This window comes from Bos indicus x Bos taurus, chromosome 17 (assembly GCF_003369695.1).
Source record: "Bos indicus x Bos taurus breed Angus x Brahman F1 hybrid chromosome 17, Bos_hybrid_MaternalHap_v2.0, whole genome shotgun sequence".
Lineage (NCBI taxonomy): Eukaryota > Metazoa > Chordata > Mammalia > Artiodactyla > Bovidae > Bos > Bos indicus x Bos taurus.
Genome location: NC_040092.1, coordinates 68570693 through 68590823, shown reverse-complemented (window position 1 = coordinate 68590823; position 20131 = coordinate 68570693). Strand labels below are relative to the sequence as shown.

Genomic DNA, 20131 nt, shown 5'->3' with positions numbered 1-20131 from the left:
TATCTTTTCTTTCGTTTGCCCAAATGAAAATAACTGTTTTATTTATAACATTTTAATTACTTCACATTTTTGTCTCCATTATAATCGCGCATGAGATATAAATGGTAAAATCCTTTCTTGAACACTATCTTTCCTCCTTACTGGCTGGTTGTCAGTTACCCAGAACATAGTACTACCCAGCTCTTTGCTAAACCAACCTCTCATTTCTTCTTTTGGAGGAGAAGAGAGTCAACGCTTTGTGGCTCTCCTTTTGTAAAGATCTTAAGAGGCAAAATTGAAGGCAGGAGGAGAAGGGGACAACAGAGGATGAGCTGGCTGGATGGCATCACTGACTCAATGGACATGAGTCTGAGTAAACTCCAGGAGTTGGTGATGGACAGGGAGGCCTGGCATGCTGCAGTCCATGGGGTCGCAAAGAGTCGGACACAACTGAGTGACTGAACTGAACTAATAGGTAAGTCCTTGGGTCTGCAGAGACGACAAAAGTGAACAGTCAAGCCCACTAGGGTGGGTGAAGAGATGCTTGTGGAGGTGTAAGCCAGAAATGAACAGGTGAACCCAAGATCACAGAGGAGCCTCACAGCCAAAGTGGGACCTCGCTGCCAAAACACTGTTGAATCATCAATCACTCGTATGTGTTCCTTGAGCCAGGTCAGGACACCATCACACTGGGACTAAATTCTTAACTCTGATACTAATACCTGACTTTTTTTTTAGCTGTATGTTAATATATGTTCCCCTCCTAAAATTCAAACACTAACAAAAAGATGTGAAAATAAACATCTACCTTTCCCTAGACGAGAGAAACAACTGGCAGCAGACTCCTGAGCATCCTTCCAGTGCTCTAACACATGCAACACACAGGGACCCTTAGAGAACCACCCTGCCGACACTGCAGACTCCTGAGCATCCTTCCAGTGCTCTAACACAAGCAAACACACAGGGACCCTTAGAGAACCACCCTGCCGACACTGCAGACTCCTGAGCATCCTTCCAGTGCTCTAACACATGCAAACACACAGGGACCCTTAGAGAACCACCCTGCCGACACTGCAGACTCCCGAGCATCCTTCCAGTGCTCTAACATATGCAAACACACAGGGACCCTTAGAGAACCACCCTGCCGACACTGCAGACTCCTGAGCATCCTTCCAGTGCTCTAACATATGCAAACACACAGGGACCCTTAGAGAACCACCCTGCCGACAATGCAGACTACAGAGCATCTCTCCAGTGCTCTAACACATGCAAACCCACAGGGACCCTTAGAGAACCACCCTGCCGACACTGCACACCTGTTTATGACTCTTATACCTAAAAAGGCCTAGGCCCCACCCCCATGCAGATGAATTACAATTTAACCAATCTCCTGTTCTGTTGCCACAAACAATGCATATTTTTGTTATTACAATTCTGAATATATACAAGTGTATCTCTCATAAAGATACACTCCCAGGATAAGCTCGGAGAAGTAGAATTCAGGATCAGAGAGCATATATGCACATCTTAAGTTTTCAGAGAAATTGCCAATTTTCCCTCCTAAATAGCATGCATCAATTTATATTTATGTCCAAAAAATCAGTGTTGTTTTCTTTCTAGGCATTACTAACACAGAATACTAACAATCTTTTTAATCTTCACAGACCTAAGTCCCGAGTTATATCTCACTTACTGCTTTAAATTAACATTTCTTTCAATATAAGTGAGTCGGGTCTTGTTTTCATATATTTAAAATGCATTTCATTCCTTTGTAGAAACCTTCTGAACTATAAATAAGACTGAGGAGAGGACTGGGTTGACACTCACTAGATATCCTGCATTGCATTCTACACAAAGAAACCAACCTGGGGATGCACAACCCTACCTGTAAAAGCAGTACGTCCGTCACACACGTACAACCTGGCCTTTGAAACCACCAACTGAGTTTCGACCTATAAACTCAAAATCCTGCTCACGTGGCGTCACAGAAGCGGCACACCACTACTTCTTCCATCAGGTTACCTCTCAGAACTGTCAAGGCTGTGGAACTGAAATGAAGCCCACTGGCTTCAAAAGCCTTGCCTAGGCTGTAGCTGAGTCATCACAGAAAGAACTAGTGTCATAACGACTAAATGACGAAAACAAAGACAGTCTCCAGCATTTTAAAAATCTGTACCTTTGCAAGTAAAAGAAGCAATTTTTGTAAAGTTCGTTGTGGAAGTAGGTAGGAGTACCGGTTCAAACTGCAGAGACAGGACATCTCTCTGGGAGAAATGACGTACATCCTGTAAAAAAAACAATCCGCAATACTGCTCTTAGCGGGGTGGAGGCTGATCCAGGTTGAATCAACCCTGTCAAAACGGCTGAGAAGCTCAGACTGGCACAGAGAGCAACTGTTCAGTAGAAGGGTAATGACACGTGCTATTCTGTAATAGCACGAAGGGGTGCTGACAACCTTCACCCAAATATGGGCTCGAGCAAGGGAAAATGCGTTTCAATGGAAGCAAAAGATAACAGAGACAAGTGTTCTCTCAAAAATCCTCATGTTCTGTAATTAAATATACACTTGTAAGTTTAAACTATACTTTACACAAGTATTTAAAATTACCTGTATCCATATAAGGCTGTTTCCTGAATGTAATATATACATATTCACTGCTGAATCGTCTGTTCAAAAGAATCAAAGTAATGAGATTAAAATAAAGGGCCATCTCATTCTCACATTTTCATACTGAAGTTAAAGCATCACAGAACGCATTTCTATTAAAAAATGCAATTCATCTTCCAACACTAAAATTGAAATGAGGAGCTGTTTTCTGGTGGGTATTCTTTGAAGTCACAAGACAAAGGACTCTGGCAAAAAGACTGACCTGTCAACACTGACTCTCTAATGATGAAGTACTAGGAGAAAAAGTCTGAGTGTAGGGTCACACTCCTGCTCCCTAGATGAAACTAACCAACTGGACTGCTTCCAATAAAGCTGAGGTCTCCTACTGACCAGACAGCCCCTCACTTCCTTACTGGACAACCACACTCGGAAAAAATAAAACCCTGGATCTCAGGATGCAGGCTTCCCTTTAATCTTCACCAACAGAAACGCTGCCCACGCTGTAGGAGTCTTCCCTACACTGATGCCCACCTGGCCATCCTGGGAACCGACAGAAACTCAGAACCCCAGGACAAGAAAGCTCTCCTGCTGACCCATGACATATGTAATCGATTCTGAGGACGGGAAAGTAAACCATGTTTGACCAACAATTAAGACGGCCAATGTAAAACTGTATTTCGGTACCAGAACAGTATTGATAACCAATGGCAAAGCTGACATGGTAAAATTCATGGATCCTATGTCCTCTACAAAATCTCTCAGAAACTTAAACTGATAAACAAGGTTATTCTTGGCAAGTAGGACGCACAATTTCAAAGGTAAAATTCAAAGACAGGAACACTGAAATTCACACTACTCTAAGTTGTCAGGCATCCAGGATCCAGCCATACCAGGAACACACCATCAACCATGAAAAATACAAGCACCATGACTTGGTCAATTGAGCTTCTGCAAATCATAAAACAGAACCAAGACACAAGACTTAAAATACTGTGTAAATATTTATATTAGACTGTAGTGCCCATTTAATTTGTTCACCATCTTCAAAATGTCAAGAAAATTATTCCTCGGGAAAACACAGAATGGTTTGCTGGTGCCACTTAATTTACTTTAAAATAATACATGCTTACGAGCAGATGCAGATGGAAAACTAGTTACTACTGCAGTGTATTAATAATGAAAGCAAAATCTCTTTGTCTGGGATTGCAACAATGCAATCTGCGATCTCTAAGTAAATGATACAGAAAGATGATGCAGGTGAACCAAAATATATTTTACCAGAAAAGTTTAAAGAGTCTGCCATACCTGAGCTCTCAGATTTATCTGTAGCTACATAAATAATAGAGAGATGATCTAACAAATCTTGTGTGTTTTCTTCAAATTCTTTTGAGGTGTTTTCCATTGTTACAATTATGCTCATCTGTAGCCGTAAAACGTCATCCGATTCCACATAACAACTCTGAGATCGGAGGGATGGAAAAAAAGGAAAAACTCGAAAAATCAACTGAATTTTTTTATTTCAAATTTTAGGGGTGAAAAGCACTTAGGGGAAAAGCATATGCAATTCTGCAAATAAACATGCTGTTTTATTTTTTATTTCTAAACAAAGAGGCAGGAAGGCAGGCAGGAAGAAAACACTAAATTTTTAATTTTACCTTTAGTCGCTGACACACTTTATTATGTAAACTGCATTCCAGTTGCACCTGCAAGAGGCTAGAATTAGTGGTTTCCGCCTAAAAGAAGAAAAAGGAGAGAAAGAAATTACAAGGAAGCAAAAGTCTCAATCTACTATCAATAGTAAATAATCTATCACTTAATCAGAAATTAGATTTCTTCATTCATTTTATTCATTCAACATGTATTTGAGCCTCTGCTAAATGTTAGGCAAAATTCTATTTGCTGGGAATACAATAGTGAATAAAACAGAAAAATCTCTTCTGTCACTGAGCTTACATCTAATGGAAATCACAAGCTCTCCCATGGGCAACACGAAAATTCCTGTTATGGCAATAAGCAGATAAATATGTTCTAAATATACACAGGAACACTGTCGCTTGGCATTTCTTATATTTTTTGAACATTCTGCTCCAACACAGGAGCCTGCCCTTATTTGAAAGTAGGTTCACTCAGCTCAGTCGCTTAGTCGTGTCCGACTCTTTGCGACCCCATGGACTGCAGCATGCCAGGCTTCCCTGTCCATCACCAACTCCCAGAGCCTACTCAAACTCATGTCCATCAAGTCGGTGATGCCATCCAATCATCTCATCTTCTGTTGTCCCCTTCTCCTCCCACCTTCAGTCTTTCCCAGCATCACAGTCTTTTCAAATGAGTCAGTTCTTCGCATCAGGTGGCCAAAGTATTGGAGCTTCAGCATCAGTCCTTCCAATGTACACGCAGGACTGATTTCTTTTAGGATTGACTGGCTGGATCTCCTTGCAGTCCAAGAGACTCTCAAGAGTCTTCTCCAACACCACAGTTCAAAAGCATCAATTCTTTGGTGCTCAGCTTTCTTTATAGTCCAACTCTCACATCCATACTATTGGGAAAAACACAGCTTTGACTAGACAGACCTTTGTTGGTAAAGTAATGTCTCTGCTTTTTAATATGCTGTCTAGGTTGGTCATAGCTTTTCTTTCAAGGGGCAAGCGTCTTTTAATTTCATGGCTGCAGTCACCATCTGCAGAGCCAATTAATGGTTCTGATGCCTGGCTCTCATCAGTAGAGTGAACTTAGATGCTGCGACAAAACCATAGGAGAAGGTCCACCATTCAACTGGCTATAATTTTTAAGAGGTGGAAGAGAGGTGGATGGAAGAAACAAAAGTATATGAAAAGACTGCAGAATGTCATAAAGTTCAAAGATCTTAACACATGGGATGATACCGAGGAAATGCAAAGTCAATCCAGGCACGTGGCCATCTGGGTGGGAGGGAGGGGGAAGCAACAGCGAGCACACAGCAACGTCAGGCAGTGCAGCACGTCCATCTCAAGGACTCCCTCTTTTCTTGAGTCTGACACGTCTGGCATAGTAATTATAAAGGTGGCACGTGGCTTGGCAGTCTCAGTCAGAACACGAGAAAATCTCAGCAAGGCATGAAGGTATTCCCTACATCCTTGGCTGACTCACCTGTGGGTACATGTCAATTCACTCCAGGAGGATTTCATTTTAAGCAGAATCACCACAATTATGTTTAATTTGTTAGATTTATAAGAATATCTAAGTATATTATATAAAAATACATCTTTAACTACCTCAACTGTCATTCAGCAATTAATGTACAAAACAAGAATAAAACATAGCTAGCTGATCCTCAGTTCCGTGGAAGCAGACTGGAAGGAACATCAGCATTCTTGGGAGTGTGGTCCCTGGGGGGCTCCTGGATCCCACCCGCTGCAGACACTGAGGGACCATGGCATATTACACTTTAAAGTGTGGTAAAAATAGTTAAGGGGTTTAACCAAGCTGGGCTTCCCTTGTGGCTCAGCTGGTAAAGAATCCACCTGCAATGCAGAAGACCTGGGTTCGATCCCTGGGTTGGGAAGATCCCCTGGAGAAGGGAAAGGCTACCCACTCCAGTATTCTGGCCTGGAGAATTCCATGGACTGTATCTATGGGGTCCACTGTAGTCCACAGGGTGGCAAAGACTCGGACATGACTGAGCGGCTTTCACTTTCACTTAACCAAGGTTGTAAATCGGACCAAACGTTTAGCCAAGGCTCTTTTAAAAAGTAATTGCTCAAGAGAAACACCAATACAGTATGTTAACACATATATATGGAATTTAGAAAGATGGTAACAATGACCCTATATGCAAGACAACAAAAGAGACACAGATGTAAAGAACAGACTTTTGGACTATGTGGGAGAAGGTGAGGGTGGGATGATCTGAGAGAATAGCACTGAAACATGTATATTACCGTATGGGAAACAGATGACCAGTGCAAGTTCCATGCATGAAACTCGGCACTCAAAGCCGGTGCTCTGGGACAACCCAGAGGAATGGGGTGGGGAGGGAGGTGGGAGGGGGTTCAGGATGGGGGACACATGTGCACCTGTGGCTGATTCATGTCAGTGTACGGCGAAAACCACCACAATGTTGTAAAGTAATTAGCCTCCGATTAAAATAAATTAATTTTTAAAAAGTAACTGCTCATATCAGTTAGATTTAAACAGTAATATCATTTGTAAACTGAACCTCAAATCTCAAGGAAGAGCTAGATTTTTAATTCTGTGAGCCAAGTCTCACATCAAAAACATAAACAAAGAAAGCCCACCTACTCCTTGAAACTGTTAGTCGAGCTACAAGTGACCCCGTGTATCCCAACCCAATAGAAACCCCTCTTCTGCCTGACCCTGCTCCCCACTTGGCCGTCTCCTGGTGTCTCTCGTCCTCTTTGGCGCGTCCGCTGGCTCTGCTGCCTCTGGCACAGATGTTACAGTCACTGCAGACTCCGTCTGTCCCCTGCTCTCTCGCCCGACAAGAGGGGTGACCCTGCCCTCTCGCCTGACACGCCGAAGCCACCCACGCTATCTCATTGGTGCAGGCGTCCCTGCTCACACACAGTGCAGCCAGTGTCTGGGTGCCCCCTGCACCCTCCCACACAGCCCCTGCCGGGGGCCGCGTCTGCACGCCACTGCTCATAGCACTGTTTAAGCCAGAAACCTGGAAAGCAACCTCCCCGTGCCTTCTCACTCAGCCTCCCCCAACAACCCAGACCCAGGCGTACTGAGCGGCCGTCTTCTGCAGCCCCTGGATGTGTTCACTTCCCTTCATTCCTAACAAACACCCTAAGGATAAGGTCAGCACACTGTGCTCATGGCCCAAAGCCAGCCTGTGTGCAGATAAAGTCCTGTTGGAACATGGCCATGCTGTCTCTTTCGCAAACTGCCTATGGCTGCCTTCAGGCAAAGACGGCACAGTAGAGTCAACAGCCTACAAACCCAAAACGAACGCCTCTCTGGGCATTTACAGAAAAAGCTGACGGACCTCTGCCCTGGTGGGAGGAAGGAGGGGGCAGCAGGCTGGCACAGCAACTCCCTCCCCGTCTCCGCGTGTCTACCTGTTCTCTCCTCTGCACTGTCCACAATGCATCAGGAATGAGTTTACTAACACACAAACCAAGTCACATCACTACCTGCTCAGAACCCAGCCAAGACTGCCTGCTCAGCCAAAGCCCCACGTCCTTTACTGCACCAAAAACCCGGGCACCTGCCTCTTCTCTACCTCCGTGCTTATGCTTCAGCTTCATCTACCTTCTGCTCCATTTTGCCGTCAACCTCTGAACATGCTGTTTCTCTGCCTTGAACTCTCATTCCCAATCCATCCTCCGCTCCACCTAACTGAATCTGATTCATCCTTCATGTCCCAGCAGAAACACTACTCTTAGGGAGGTGGTCCTTGACAGCACCACGGGGGTAAACGCCAGCACTCACACTCAGGCCATAGGTCATGACGCTATAGCAACCTGTTCAAGGTCTGCCTTCCCCAGCAGACCGTAAGCACCCTGTCTGATGCTTTTACCATAGTGTCTACCACTTAATCAGCACACAGTAGACAGCTGATGTTGGAAGAGAAGTGTCACAAATGCTCACTTGAAAGGTGCAAGCCTGCTAGGGGCAAGAAACTAAAGATAAACAATGGCTCTAAAATAGAAGTGTGCATCGGAACCTGATATTTGGCATGTGCTTCTGATCTGAAACTTTCCCCAAAAAAAGTTTAAAGAGAAACCCATATCAACACATTTACGACTAGGTTGGGTTTTGTTTAATTAACCTACAACATTTTAACTATAGGTCTTAATCTGACAAGGCAATTTTCTTGCCTAAAATATTTCTTCACAGGTTGAAATAAAGTTAAAAGTCCAAAATTATGACTTTGAACATGATTAAAAATCCTACCTACACAGTGATTTGATGTGATTTTAGAGCCCACTATTTTGTCATTCTTGGTAAATTTTTGGATGAATGAATTTATAATTTACCATGTTAAATAAGATTCTTCTATCAGTTGGAAACAACAAAATAAATTATGTCGTTTTATTTGCTGCACAACATATTTCAGAACCCCACAAGGGGGAGTGCCAGCACCTCCAAACTGCCCTTGAAGATGCAGACTTTTCTCAAAGAGAAATTTAAACGTTCACGTCTCTTTCCCAAAAGAACAAAAGTACTGCACTCTTGACTTAAAAAGGGAAAGTACAACCAAAACACGCGCCACGTGGGGCAGCCACTGGCACACTGGGATAATAAATTCCCTCTGAAAGAACCCCAGCTGAGCACATTTGTTTGGACCGCTTAGGCACAAGTGTGCCTGGGCAGGTTATAAAAGAAAAACAAAAGCCTACTTTTCTTTTGAAACCTCCCACATTATTTTAACAAATTAGTTCATAAATTTGACAGCTGAAAGAAACAATAACTCCTCAGCAGTTTTCACATAAGTGTATGGTGGGAAAAGATGCAGTCTGCAGGGCTTAAATGACTTATCAAAGGTCCCCAAAGGTTAGCTAGTGGAAAAACAGGGGAGAAAATAAAAGCAGTTCTTTTATTAAGTCATCAGTATTTTTTCCACGTAAATCTGAACAGGTCATGTTTATTTCTCAGGTACTTGCAAGCCTAAAAATTCTTCAACATGAAAACATGTCTTAGAAAACTATACCAACAGAGAATGTAACTGTCAAGAAAACAGCCCTGTTAAGATGCCTTTTGTATGGCATGTATTTCTAAGGTTTTGTGGAGAAGTAGTCTAAACTTAGGTAATGAGATAAAAGAGAAAAAAATTACCTCCCTCTACTTGCTTAAAAAACTGGTCTTTGTGTACCAGGCAGGGGCACAGGGTGATTCTGGGGGGCTGTGTGCAATCAAACAAGAAAGAAAATGATGGGCTGAAAGTTCTAAGTCATTTGAGATGATTTTCATTGACAAGAACAAACCATATCCTGACAAAAGTATAGAAGAGTCTATAATGCATTAACTCAGAATGAACAAGAGACTTGAAATTATGATGTTTCCATTAATGATCACACATGAAAACTTCTCATTTAAAGAATATAATGCATGAAATATGAAAGAATTACTTAGATTACCCAATTACTTAGTAGATTCCCTTTCACGGTTTTTCTCACACGTGCTGACTCTCTTTAAACACGTTTACTTGTGTGGTTGTGCCCGTCTCAGTGGCACCACGCAGGATCTTCATTTGCAGTGCATGAACGCTGAGTTGCGGCGTGTGGGATCTAGCTCCCTGATCGGGGATCAAACCTGGGTGCCCTGCACTGAGGGCCCGGAGCTTTAGCCACTGGACGACCAGGGAAGTCCCCCTTTCACAATTCTGAATGCTAAACCCTAGAGGTCTTATCCAGGTAAATCTCTTCTGCCCACATGTGCCTTTGGAACACAGAGCCCACGTAAGTCATGTGACCGATCATTCCAGCCAGTGGCCCACCCACATGGTGCTACGTGAAACACATTCCATACAGGAAATGATTTTGTATAAAATGAGTACTTTCCTGGTCCCTTCTACACAGCGCTCACACTCTTTAACCGCAGTCCTAAGTTAGCGTCTCCTATGCAGCAGACAGGCTCAGCTGACTCACCAACAGGTGCTGAGGGTTAACTTACCCTGATATTAACCAGCCCTCACCACTACCACTAACCTGGTTTTCACATATGTAACCACTGAAACAGAATTTACTTATGTTGCCAGGCCCACTCACTAAAGTATCTGTAAAATCCTAAGAACTGGCTGAAATGAGTTTATTTATTTATTTTAAGGGAAAAGAGTTCAGCACACGTACATATTTTCCCTTACCCACATCGTTTTAGAAAAGGCAGTGCGGCCAAGTGACTTTGCAGTCAACACAGATTCAGGATGAAACCCCAGACATGAAACCTTGGGGATGTTCTCTACGAGCCTTTTCCAGGACTCAGCTTTCTCTTGCATAAAGCAGAGGTAATGGGCTCATGGACGTGTCAGCAGCGTTAAATGAGACACATGCCAATCACAGCACACCAAACAGACCCTCAAAGGGAGCATTTGCTTGTTTATTCACAATTAATGCATTCCATTAATGAAATCCCACAAGTAACTTAAATGCTTCTAGAAAGTATTTTCTCCACATCCAAGTTGTTAGAAGGGGGGACTTCCCTGGTGGTCCAGCGGTTAAGAACCCATCTTGCAACGCAGGGGACGCGTGTTCGATCCCACAAGCCTCAGGGCATCTAAGCCTGTCAGCTGCAACCAAGACCCAGTGAAGCCAAATAAATGATTTTTTTTTTTAAGTTGTTAGAAAAGAAACTCCTCTCCCCCAAACCTTTGGTTTCCAAGGGACTTTTTTTTCCCCTTAAACGCTCCAAATTCTTCTTGTCTTACCTCATAATTGGTTCAGAGCTCAAGAAAAGAGAGAGAAGTCATCCACTGTACTCCACCTCCCCCTCCCCCAACCCCTGAAATGTGCCAGGAATCATGAAAGACTAAACGCAGTGTGGAGAGCAAGCTAACACTGACTACGAAGATGTCCAGTGGGACCAAGTGGCAGCGGCCTGCCCTGTGCAACGTTCCTAGCCTCTACAGCCGGCAGCTGGCTTGAGCTACCACAGCCAGGCTGGCAGCTTCAGGGCCTCAGTGGGCTTCCACCGCAGTGGGTCACGGCGGCTCAACCCGACGGCAAGCAGCTATTTTATACAACTGGCTGATGCCGGGCCATAAGCAAAGGTAAGGGAGCCCTGAAGGCCTGGCCCGTCCTTGAGCGGGGGCCCCGGCCCTGCACGAGTGCAGGAGCAACACCACACGGCTCTGACCCAAGTAGGCACGGCACAGAGGGGGCTGTGAAAGAAAGGGCGTCTCCGTGGGAGACAGCATGGTGGTTCCTCAAAAAAGTAAACGCGGAACCTCAGCATGGTCCAGGGGATCCGCTCCTGGGTGCACGCCCGGAAGTGACGGCAGGCGCTCCAGCAGGTATTTCTACACCTAGACTCACAGCAGCATTATCCACAGTAGCCAGATGGAGACAGCCCAAAACCCACAGACAGCTGAACACGGGATATACACAGAAGGGAGTATTATTCAGTCAACAGGGGAGGGAATTCTGACACCTGCTACCACATGGCTAACCCTTGAAGACACCTGTGCTAAATGAAAAAGGCCAGTCACAAATGGACAAACCTTTAAAACAACTCTTATTGGAGAAGGAAATGGTAACCCACTCCAGTGATCTTGCCTGGAGAATCCCAGGGACGGGGGAGCCTGGTGGGCTGCCGTCTATGGGGTCGCACAGAGTCGGACACGACTGAAGTGACTTAGCTTAGCTTAGATTATGTATATTTTATTACAATTTAAAATCCTTTTTTGGGGGTGCTGCACCACACAACATTAAGGATCACAGCTGCCTGACCAGGGATCGAACCTGTACCCCCATGCAATGGAGTGCAGAGTTCAACCACTGACCTCCACGGAAATCCCGGAAGGACAAATGCTGTACGAGTCCACATATGCGGGAACACAGGACAGTCAAATTCGGGACAGAAAGTAGAATAAGGTTTACAAGGGACTAAGGAGGAATCGCTGCTTAACGGGGGCAGGGTTTCAGTCTGGGTGGACAAAGAAGTTCTGGGGGTGGATGGGGGTGGTAGCCACACAGCAATGTGAGTGTAATTCACGCCACTGAAGTGTACACTTAAAAACGGCTAAAACGGTAAGCAAATCGGGGGTTACCACAGGAAAAAAGGCGGGGGAAACAAAACAAAAAGGTATCCCAGAGTCAGGGCTCTCGTCAAGATAGAGAGAGCTTCCAGAACACGAAGGGAGCTGCGCTGAGTCCAACACCAGGCAGGCAGTATGGACAGGCTGCTCCAAATTCTGTTCCTTCTTATGCATTATCTTCAGGCCAGGAGTCAGAACTGTGAAAGGGTCTGTTTACTTTCATGCGGTTGGTCCGCAGACTCAAGAATTCCTCTCTAACTCACTGGCCCCACAGCTGACAACCGTCTAAATGCCAACTGCCACTTCCGATTTTCAAGATCCAAAGAGGTAGATTTATCCAGGGGTAGCAGCTCTTACAATACCTAAAGAAGCAATAAGGGTATTCTTATTAAAGAGACATGCTGTCATCTGGGCTTGGGGCAGAGAAGCAACGTAACAAAAGCACTGCATGCGTGAAGAAGGCAACCGCTAAGGGCTGTCCTTGGAACGGTCAGGCTCACTCCAGAAATCAGAGCGGTTAGAGAAACATTCTCGTCTTCCCATCAGGACAAGAGTAACTACAACAAAAAGAGGATGGCAGACTGATGAAGCAGGAGGGAGAGAGGGCTGCCCTCTGAGACAGGCTGACACCTTTGGGAATGACTAGACAAGGTACAACAGAAAAGGAGATCACGCTGCCCGGCTCAGCGGGCAGCCAGGGACAGCCTGGAGTCGACTCAAGTGATGGAGCTGCATCTTTGCGCTTGCTTGAGCTTTAAAAACCCACCAAAACTCTCCTACTCAAGGAAGACAAGCAAGATCTCAGAGGACTGGAACTGCTCCTTCAAAAGGCAACAGACTCAATTCTAGGAGCTTTGGGGAAACACACTTCTAAAGCCGGGTACAGACCCGCAGTGAGACAACTGAGGACCCATGTACATCTCTAAAGACGGAGACAGCTCTGCCGAGGACTACAGAAACCGGGAAGGCAGCGAGGCAGGGAGACGGCAGGAAGAGGCCTGTGCCCTGAGGGAACGCGCTTCCAAAGTTGATGGAATCAGGGCTCAGTCTGACAGAAGGCAAAGCATCGAGGAGACCCATTCAAGGGAGCCAGGGAGAACCAGCCAGACTGACCCCAGCCCTGTATTCAACGTTGGTCCACTGGGAAGGCGTCGCCAACAGACGAGCACCCAGTGTGGGGAAGAGACACAAACTCAGCAGACCCAGAACCTAGCAACTGTACCTCTCATGCTTTGGGAGAACTCACAAGAAAATATCTAGAGGAACATCTCGAGGAAAAACTACCTCTAGACCAAACAAGAAGGAAAAGGTTGAAAGGGGGCAGTGGGGTTGCACCAATTACAGCACACAGCAGGAGCTTACAAGTGGGAGGGACAAGGCACCAGCAAAAGCAGCTGGTTAAACAGAAACTCATCCGAGCCTCGCTGACGGAAGAGGGGACAGGAATAAACCAGCACAGCCTGAGGGCAAAGGATGGCAGGCGCACAAGCCGGAGGAGGGGGCACAGGACTGGGGCCCAGGTGCTAACCCCCCACTGGGCCCCCAGCCCCCAGAATGTCAACCACAGTTCCCCGTCAGGAGTCTGCTGCAAACAAGCTCCACCCGAAACCAGCAGGATGAAAAGGAAACACCTTCCCACAGAGCAGATTCCAGGACTCTCTGTGAGAGGTGGGGAAACCACATCCCACATCAGGCACAGGTCTCAAAGTACTCCCCACCCGCCACTCCATCCTGAAACAGAGCAGGGGCTCCACTCTGCAGAGGAATGCCTGCAACACGGGCTCCCTGCAGCAGGCAGGGGACAGACGCACGGCCACTGCAAGCCTCTCGGAGTCGCTTCCCAAGAGAGGAGGTGGCAGGCGCAGGTGGCTCCACCTCCGATTCCCCTCTGGACAGGCAACCTCTGCCCGTGGAGCTTAGGTCCAGTGGTGAGGGCTCCACCTTTTAACGCAGGGGGTGTGGGTTCAATCCCTGGTCAGAGTTTTTTGCCTCATGGCCAAAAAACCAAAACATAAAAAAGACAGAAGCAATACTGTAACATATTCAATAAAGACTTTTTTTTTTTTTTTTAAAGGGCACAGGTCTTAGTCTCAGAACAACCGGCACACACTGAAACTGAAACCACAGGTGCTCTCTCTCGGCCTCCACCCCTCTCTCTGGCAAATGACGAAATACCGGTGCCAGCTCTGCTCAGAATGCATGCCCTGAGGGCTGGGGGGCACGCTTTCCAAGTTTGGTGGATGTAAGGTTGATAATGTAATACTCCTACGTGTCAGAATTCTAGATCAAGAGAGACTTGGTGTTGAACTATATGCCTCCTGAAGCCCTGGGAAAGCACGCACATCCTCGTGGGGAGGGGTGGGGGCCAGGCTGGGGCTGCTGGCTCCCCTGCTGCACACAGGCACGGAGCACCTCCCTAAGACATAAGACAAAATAAGGAATGAGGGAGGACTTCAAATGCTCTGCATGTTAACTCACAGCCCAACAAAGTCTGATATGGGAGTAGAGCCTCCAACTTTCATGTTGTATGAATCTCTGAATTTTAAATTTCTCCCTGAGAGTTCATAGTAGGAGAGAGTTGATACACAAAACTTTTTAAAGTGATAAATGCATTTCAGATAAGTTCTAAACTTTTTACATGTATTAATTTATTCAACAGCTACAGCACTCCTAAGAGGTAGCACTATTATCTGTATTATAAACAGACATAAAAAGATTAGGTAATCTGGCCAAGATTACTCAGAACCAAGACTTTAATCCAAGTGGGTTTTAGAATTCACTTTATTTACTACACTATACAGCTCTAGGATGGGGCATCTGTACAAGGCTGGAGTTGTTTTTTTAATTGGAATATCTTAATTCTGCTATTTGAGCCTCTTTCAAAGCTCTGGGGAGCTATACTGGATACTCAGAAAGAACCTGGGATGGGAACCATGAGGACATGCACTTCAGGCTCGGGGCACAGAGTGGCTTTGGAGCAGACCACTGATGGGTTACTATAGGGCGGCTGAGAGCTTCCCGGGGCAAACCCAACGGCGCGCCCCAGCAGTCCCCCAAACGAGGGCTGGTAAACCGAAAGGAGAAGGAACAGGCTCGGAAAGGAAAGTGTATGGCCACAAGCAGTCAGCTCACCTCCGTGTCAGGGGTGGGGGGCAGGGGGGAGGCTTAACCACAGGTAAGTCCAATATGTCAAAGGTACAAAACCAAGGAGCCAATGGCATAAGGAAATTAAACAGGGATACTCCCGCCCCTCTGCCCCAGCCTGCCTTCCCCTCAAGGCGGAGGCGGTCACCTATGAGTGGGCCAGACAAGGAGCCTGTACTGCAGGCAGGGTGGCAGGCTGGGGACTATCGGAGGAGCTGGTTTCTTTCCTCCTCCTCTCTACACCCTGGGGAAGGGTGCTTGTCCTGGATTCAAACATCCCTTCCACAAGAGGAAATGCGGATGGCCGACAGGCACATGAACGGATCACTGCTAGTCATCAGGGGAAAGCAAATCAAAACCACATGAGGTATCACCTCACACTTGTCAGAACAGCTATCCTCAAAAAGACCACAAGTTACAAGTGCTGGTGAGGATGCGGAGAAGAGGGAACCCTTGTACGCTCTAGGTGGGAATGTAAATTGGTGCAGCCACTCTGGAACACCAGGGCTTCCCTGGTGGTTCAGACGGTAAAAAAATCCACCTGCAGTGTTCGATCCCTGGGTTGGGAAGATCCCCTGAAGGAGGGCACGGGAAACCACTCCGGTATTCTAGCCTGGAGAATCTCCACGGACAAAAAAGCCTTGTAGGCCACAGTCCATGGGGTTGCAAAGCGTCAGACACAACTGAGTGACTATCACACACAGCGTGGAAAACAGTCTGGAGGTTTCTCAAAGAACGAAAAATAGAACTACCATACGATCCAGCAATTCCACACCTGGGTATACATCTAAAGGATACAAAAACACTCATTTAAAAAGATACATGCATCCCAATGTTCCTAGCAGCATTATTTACAACTGTCAAGATATGGAAGCAACGACAGATAAATGGATAAAAGTGGAATATACATATACAATGGAAGACTACTCAGCCATGGAAAAGAATGAGATTTTGCCACTTGCAACAACGTGGATAGACTTAGAGATTATTATGCTAAGTGGAGTAAGTCAGACAAATATGGTATGGCATCACGTACATGTAGAATCTAAAAACTACAACTAACTTGTGAATCAGACAAAAAAGCAGCAGACTCACAGACATAAAGATCAAACCAGTGGTTACCAGTGGGGAGACGGAAGGAGGGTGGGGTAAGACAGAGGCAGGAGATTGAGAGATATAAACCATTCTGTCACATAAACTAAGCCACAAGGATACACTGTACAACACAGCGAATACAGGCACTATTTTACAACTAGAAATGAAGTATAACCTTTAAAACTGTGAATCACTATATTTAGTGTACACTTGTAACTTACATAACACTACACATCAACCTTTCCTCAACTTTTAAAAAAGTCCCTTCCAATGGGCCACACCAAGGTCTACCCTTGGGGACAGGGAGTTAGCACCTCTGACTCAAAACTGTCAGCTGACACAGGAGAACGCGGCTTACCAGCAATATAAAGAAGGCATTTTAGTGCTCCAGCTTCTGATTCTTATCCACCAGTCAGAACTCAAGGGGAAAAGTGCTGTTTATTAGACATGTTCAAATCTTCTCTAACAGAAGCTTCTAGAATATTCTAACACAGTTAATGTTGGCAGGACAACAAAAAAGATTCATGAATCTCCCTGCTGACGCAGTGCTAAAGCGTCTGCCTGCCAACACAGGGACACAGGCTCAATCCCTGGTCCAGGAAGATCCTACGTGCCTCAGGGCAGCTAAGCCTGCGTACCACAACTACCGAGCCAGTGCTCTGGAGTACACGCTCGGCAACAAGAGAAGCCAGCACCATGAGCAGCCCACTGGCCGCCACCGAAGAGCAGCCTGCGCGCAGCAACGAAGACCCAGCACAGCCCAAAGGAAATTAGCTAACTAATTAAAAAAAAAAGACTCCTTTCATAACTTTGTCAATAGCTGAAATTGCACCTTCTTGCTTTTTAAGGTGATTTATTCAGTCCTTAGGGAGGCCTGGCACACTGCAGTTCACGACTGAACAAAAACAATTCAATCCTCAAGCATTTATTTACTACAAGTTATCTGATGAGGCTGAGGCTCTGTGCCAGGTGATAAAAAAAAATTCTGATTAGAACATGATTGCTGCTCCTACGGTGCTTATAATCTTAGTGAAGGAAAACACACACCAAAAAAACCTTCCAGCATATTATCCTTGCTACGACTGGGGTCTCACACGTTTTTCAGTAAGGAGCTAATCAATTTTCCCAGGAGGCAAAAAAGGGACCAAGCAAATGCTGAGGTAATAGAGGGACCAGGAAACTGTTCCAGAACACTGTTGAGCTCTGCCGAGAGAACAGACACTTCAGAGCTGCAGGGGCTGATGGGTGGGGCAGGGGGGAAGAACGCCCCTGGCTGGGGGTCGGGGTTATACCACACCCACACCTCTGGGTATCTTCCTGGGCTCCACCAGGATCCCTCCTGGCTGCTACTTGCCAATCCTCTATCTCTTCCAAACTCCCATCCCACTGAGTCATTTTCACTGGAGGCGCCAATGAAAAAAAAATTTTTTTTAATAAAGCAGTTTCTTTGCTTTAAAAGCTGTATTCTGAGATAGGTAGGTAATGCAATATATTTTCCTAACATACAGTAATAACTCTCCAGAGTTGGACAGCCTAATGTTATTATGTTAAAAAAAAAAGATAACTTTTATCAGGCAAATTAGTGTTATTAGAAACATTATGATTCTACCCAGACTGTTAGGAATTCTTAATTATCACACCCAGAAAAGCTGTGTATTTCATTTAACTAATTATGTAAGATCTCAGGAAAACACGGCAGCTACTGAGCCCTTTAACCTTTCCCTGTTTTTATTTTCCAGCTCCAGATCCTCGTTCAGACCTTTGCAACTGGTGAGTGAGAAACCCGCCCCTTTCCACTTCTCCGTCAAACTGTGGCTGGAGCCGTTCCTCGCCTCCTCCCAGCAGAGTTTACAGCTTCCCTTGCGCACGGCCACCCTCACTTGACAGGGATCAGCACCTCGGCAGCAGCAGTGAGGCACAGGACAGCACTTGGGGCGCCCCCCCCCACCCCCGCCCAGCCTGGCCCCACGGCCCAGCCCACACCTGTCCCGCCGGGGGGGGGGCAGGGGGCAGGCCCGGGGCCGGCGGCGCGCCCAAGCCAGCCTGCGCCAGGCTTAAACGGGCAGGAACGCCAGGGCCGAGGTACATTAGATACCACCCAGAAGATCCAGAAATAATCTCCCCTTTACACAATCTAGTAACAGGACGCCGTGCCGGGAGGACAGCTCCCACCACGCACACAGGAGAGCTCAGCAAGGAGGTGAGGACACGTGCCCCTTGCTCCCAGTGCTGAGGCGCTGGTGCCCAGCTCTAATGTTTCACTCCTCTGGTTTCCTGCGCTTTCTTAAAATTACGCTGTAATTTATCATCATCACAATCTCCCTTTGAGAGAATTCAATACTATGATACCATCTTAGGACACACATATAAAGAAAAAGCACTTTTACTCGGTGGGCACTGTGTGTCATTGGTTTCCCTTGAAAGCCTCTCTGTTTCCCATACTGCCTTATAATTCCATCTTTGACAATAAATATTATTTTACAGTGATTCCAATAATAATTATTTAACTCTCTGAGACAACGTCATTGTTATAGGGGCCTTATATGCCAGATTCTAAGAGAATGCTAATTTTAAATTCTTTTTTGCTCAAATAAATCACTAAAAAGTTTCTCAAATCTCAATGGCTTGGATCCAAAACAACATTAAAGAAAAACGTTAAAAAAATAGAACTTCTTGGGACTTTCCTGGTGGTCCAGACTCTGTGCTTCGACTGCAGGCGGCAAGTGTAACCCGTGGTCCGGGAACCAAGATCCCACACACCGCATGGCACAGCCAAAAACCAAATGAATAAAAACAGAACTTCCTGCTTTTTCGTGAGCCTAACACAACTCTATTTACATATTACATCCCACTATATACTTTCTAGTTATAATCACAGAATGCAGTCTAGCTTATATTTTTTGCTTGCAGACATTTCTACATAGCATTATAACTGTAATTTGGAACAATGACTTAATATTGTACTATGCTGACACACTTAAATTTATCACACCCTTTCCCCACGTTTGAGCCTTTAAGCTGTTTCTACTGTTTTTGCCATTATATAAATGCTGCAAAAAAATTTTTATCCGCATTTATCTTTCCTGGAACATCAATTACGAAGTCAACAATATGAAAATCATTACCTGGGGAAAAATTTAAAGCAAACTCAGCCGGGACTGCCAATCCTAGCTGTGTCCTCAACCTCCACCAAGTAACCTAAACTCTAAGACCATTCTACAATTTCTAAAATAAGAATTTTAATACCACCTGCCCTGGTAGTAAATCTGTAGAAGGTCATCTGGTTGATGTGGTGAAAAGGTGAACTTACACAAATCTTAGATATTATGTCGAGGTGATGTGCTATTTGGGGCACTTAACTCGGATGCCCACTGACTCATCTACCTATTAAAAACTCTGGGGGCTGCCCTCAATGTACTAACTGCTGAGCTGATGCTGAGATTATAAAAATGAAGGAGAGACAGGCCTGGGCCCAGAGAGCCTCGTGGTAGAGTAGGGGAAGGAGGCAGCCCAGGAACCTCAATGTTGAAGCAGGCTTGAACCACGTGTCGAGGGACCTGAGCAGACATTGGCCCGGGGATCTGACAAGGAAGGGGTGGCTGAACTGG

At 45.7% G+C, this 20131-nt stretch overlaps 1 protein-coding gene across 2 annotated transcripts in view; it reads right to left on the bottom strand.

Annotated features, from left to right (window-relative positions):
* Nucleotides 1-20131, bottom strand: part of TMEM131L (transmembrane 131 like) — a 175232-nt gene that overhangs the window by 50842 nt on the left and 104259 nt on the right. For both annotated transcript variants that reach the window (XM_027513485.1, XM_027513486.1), the window contains exons 8-11: nucleotides 4243-4320; nucleotides 3893-4046; nucleotides 2588-2646; nucleotides 2156-2264 (exon numbers count right to left, since the gene is read on the bottom strand). In XM_027513485.1, the coding sequence (XP_027369286.1) occupies nucleotides 2156-2264; nucleotides 2588-2646; nucleotides 3893-4046; nucleotides 4243-4320 (400 nt within the window). The remainder of the gene's footprint in view (nucleotides 1-2155; nucleotides 2265-2587; nucleotides 2647-3892; nucleotides 4047-4242; nucleotides 4321-20131) is intronic.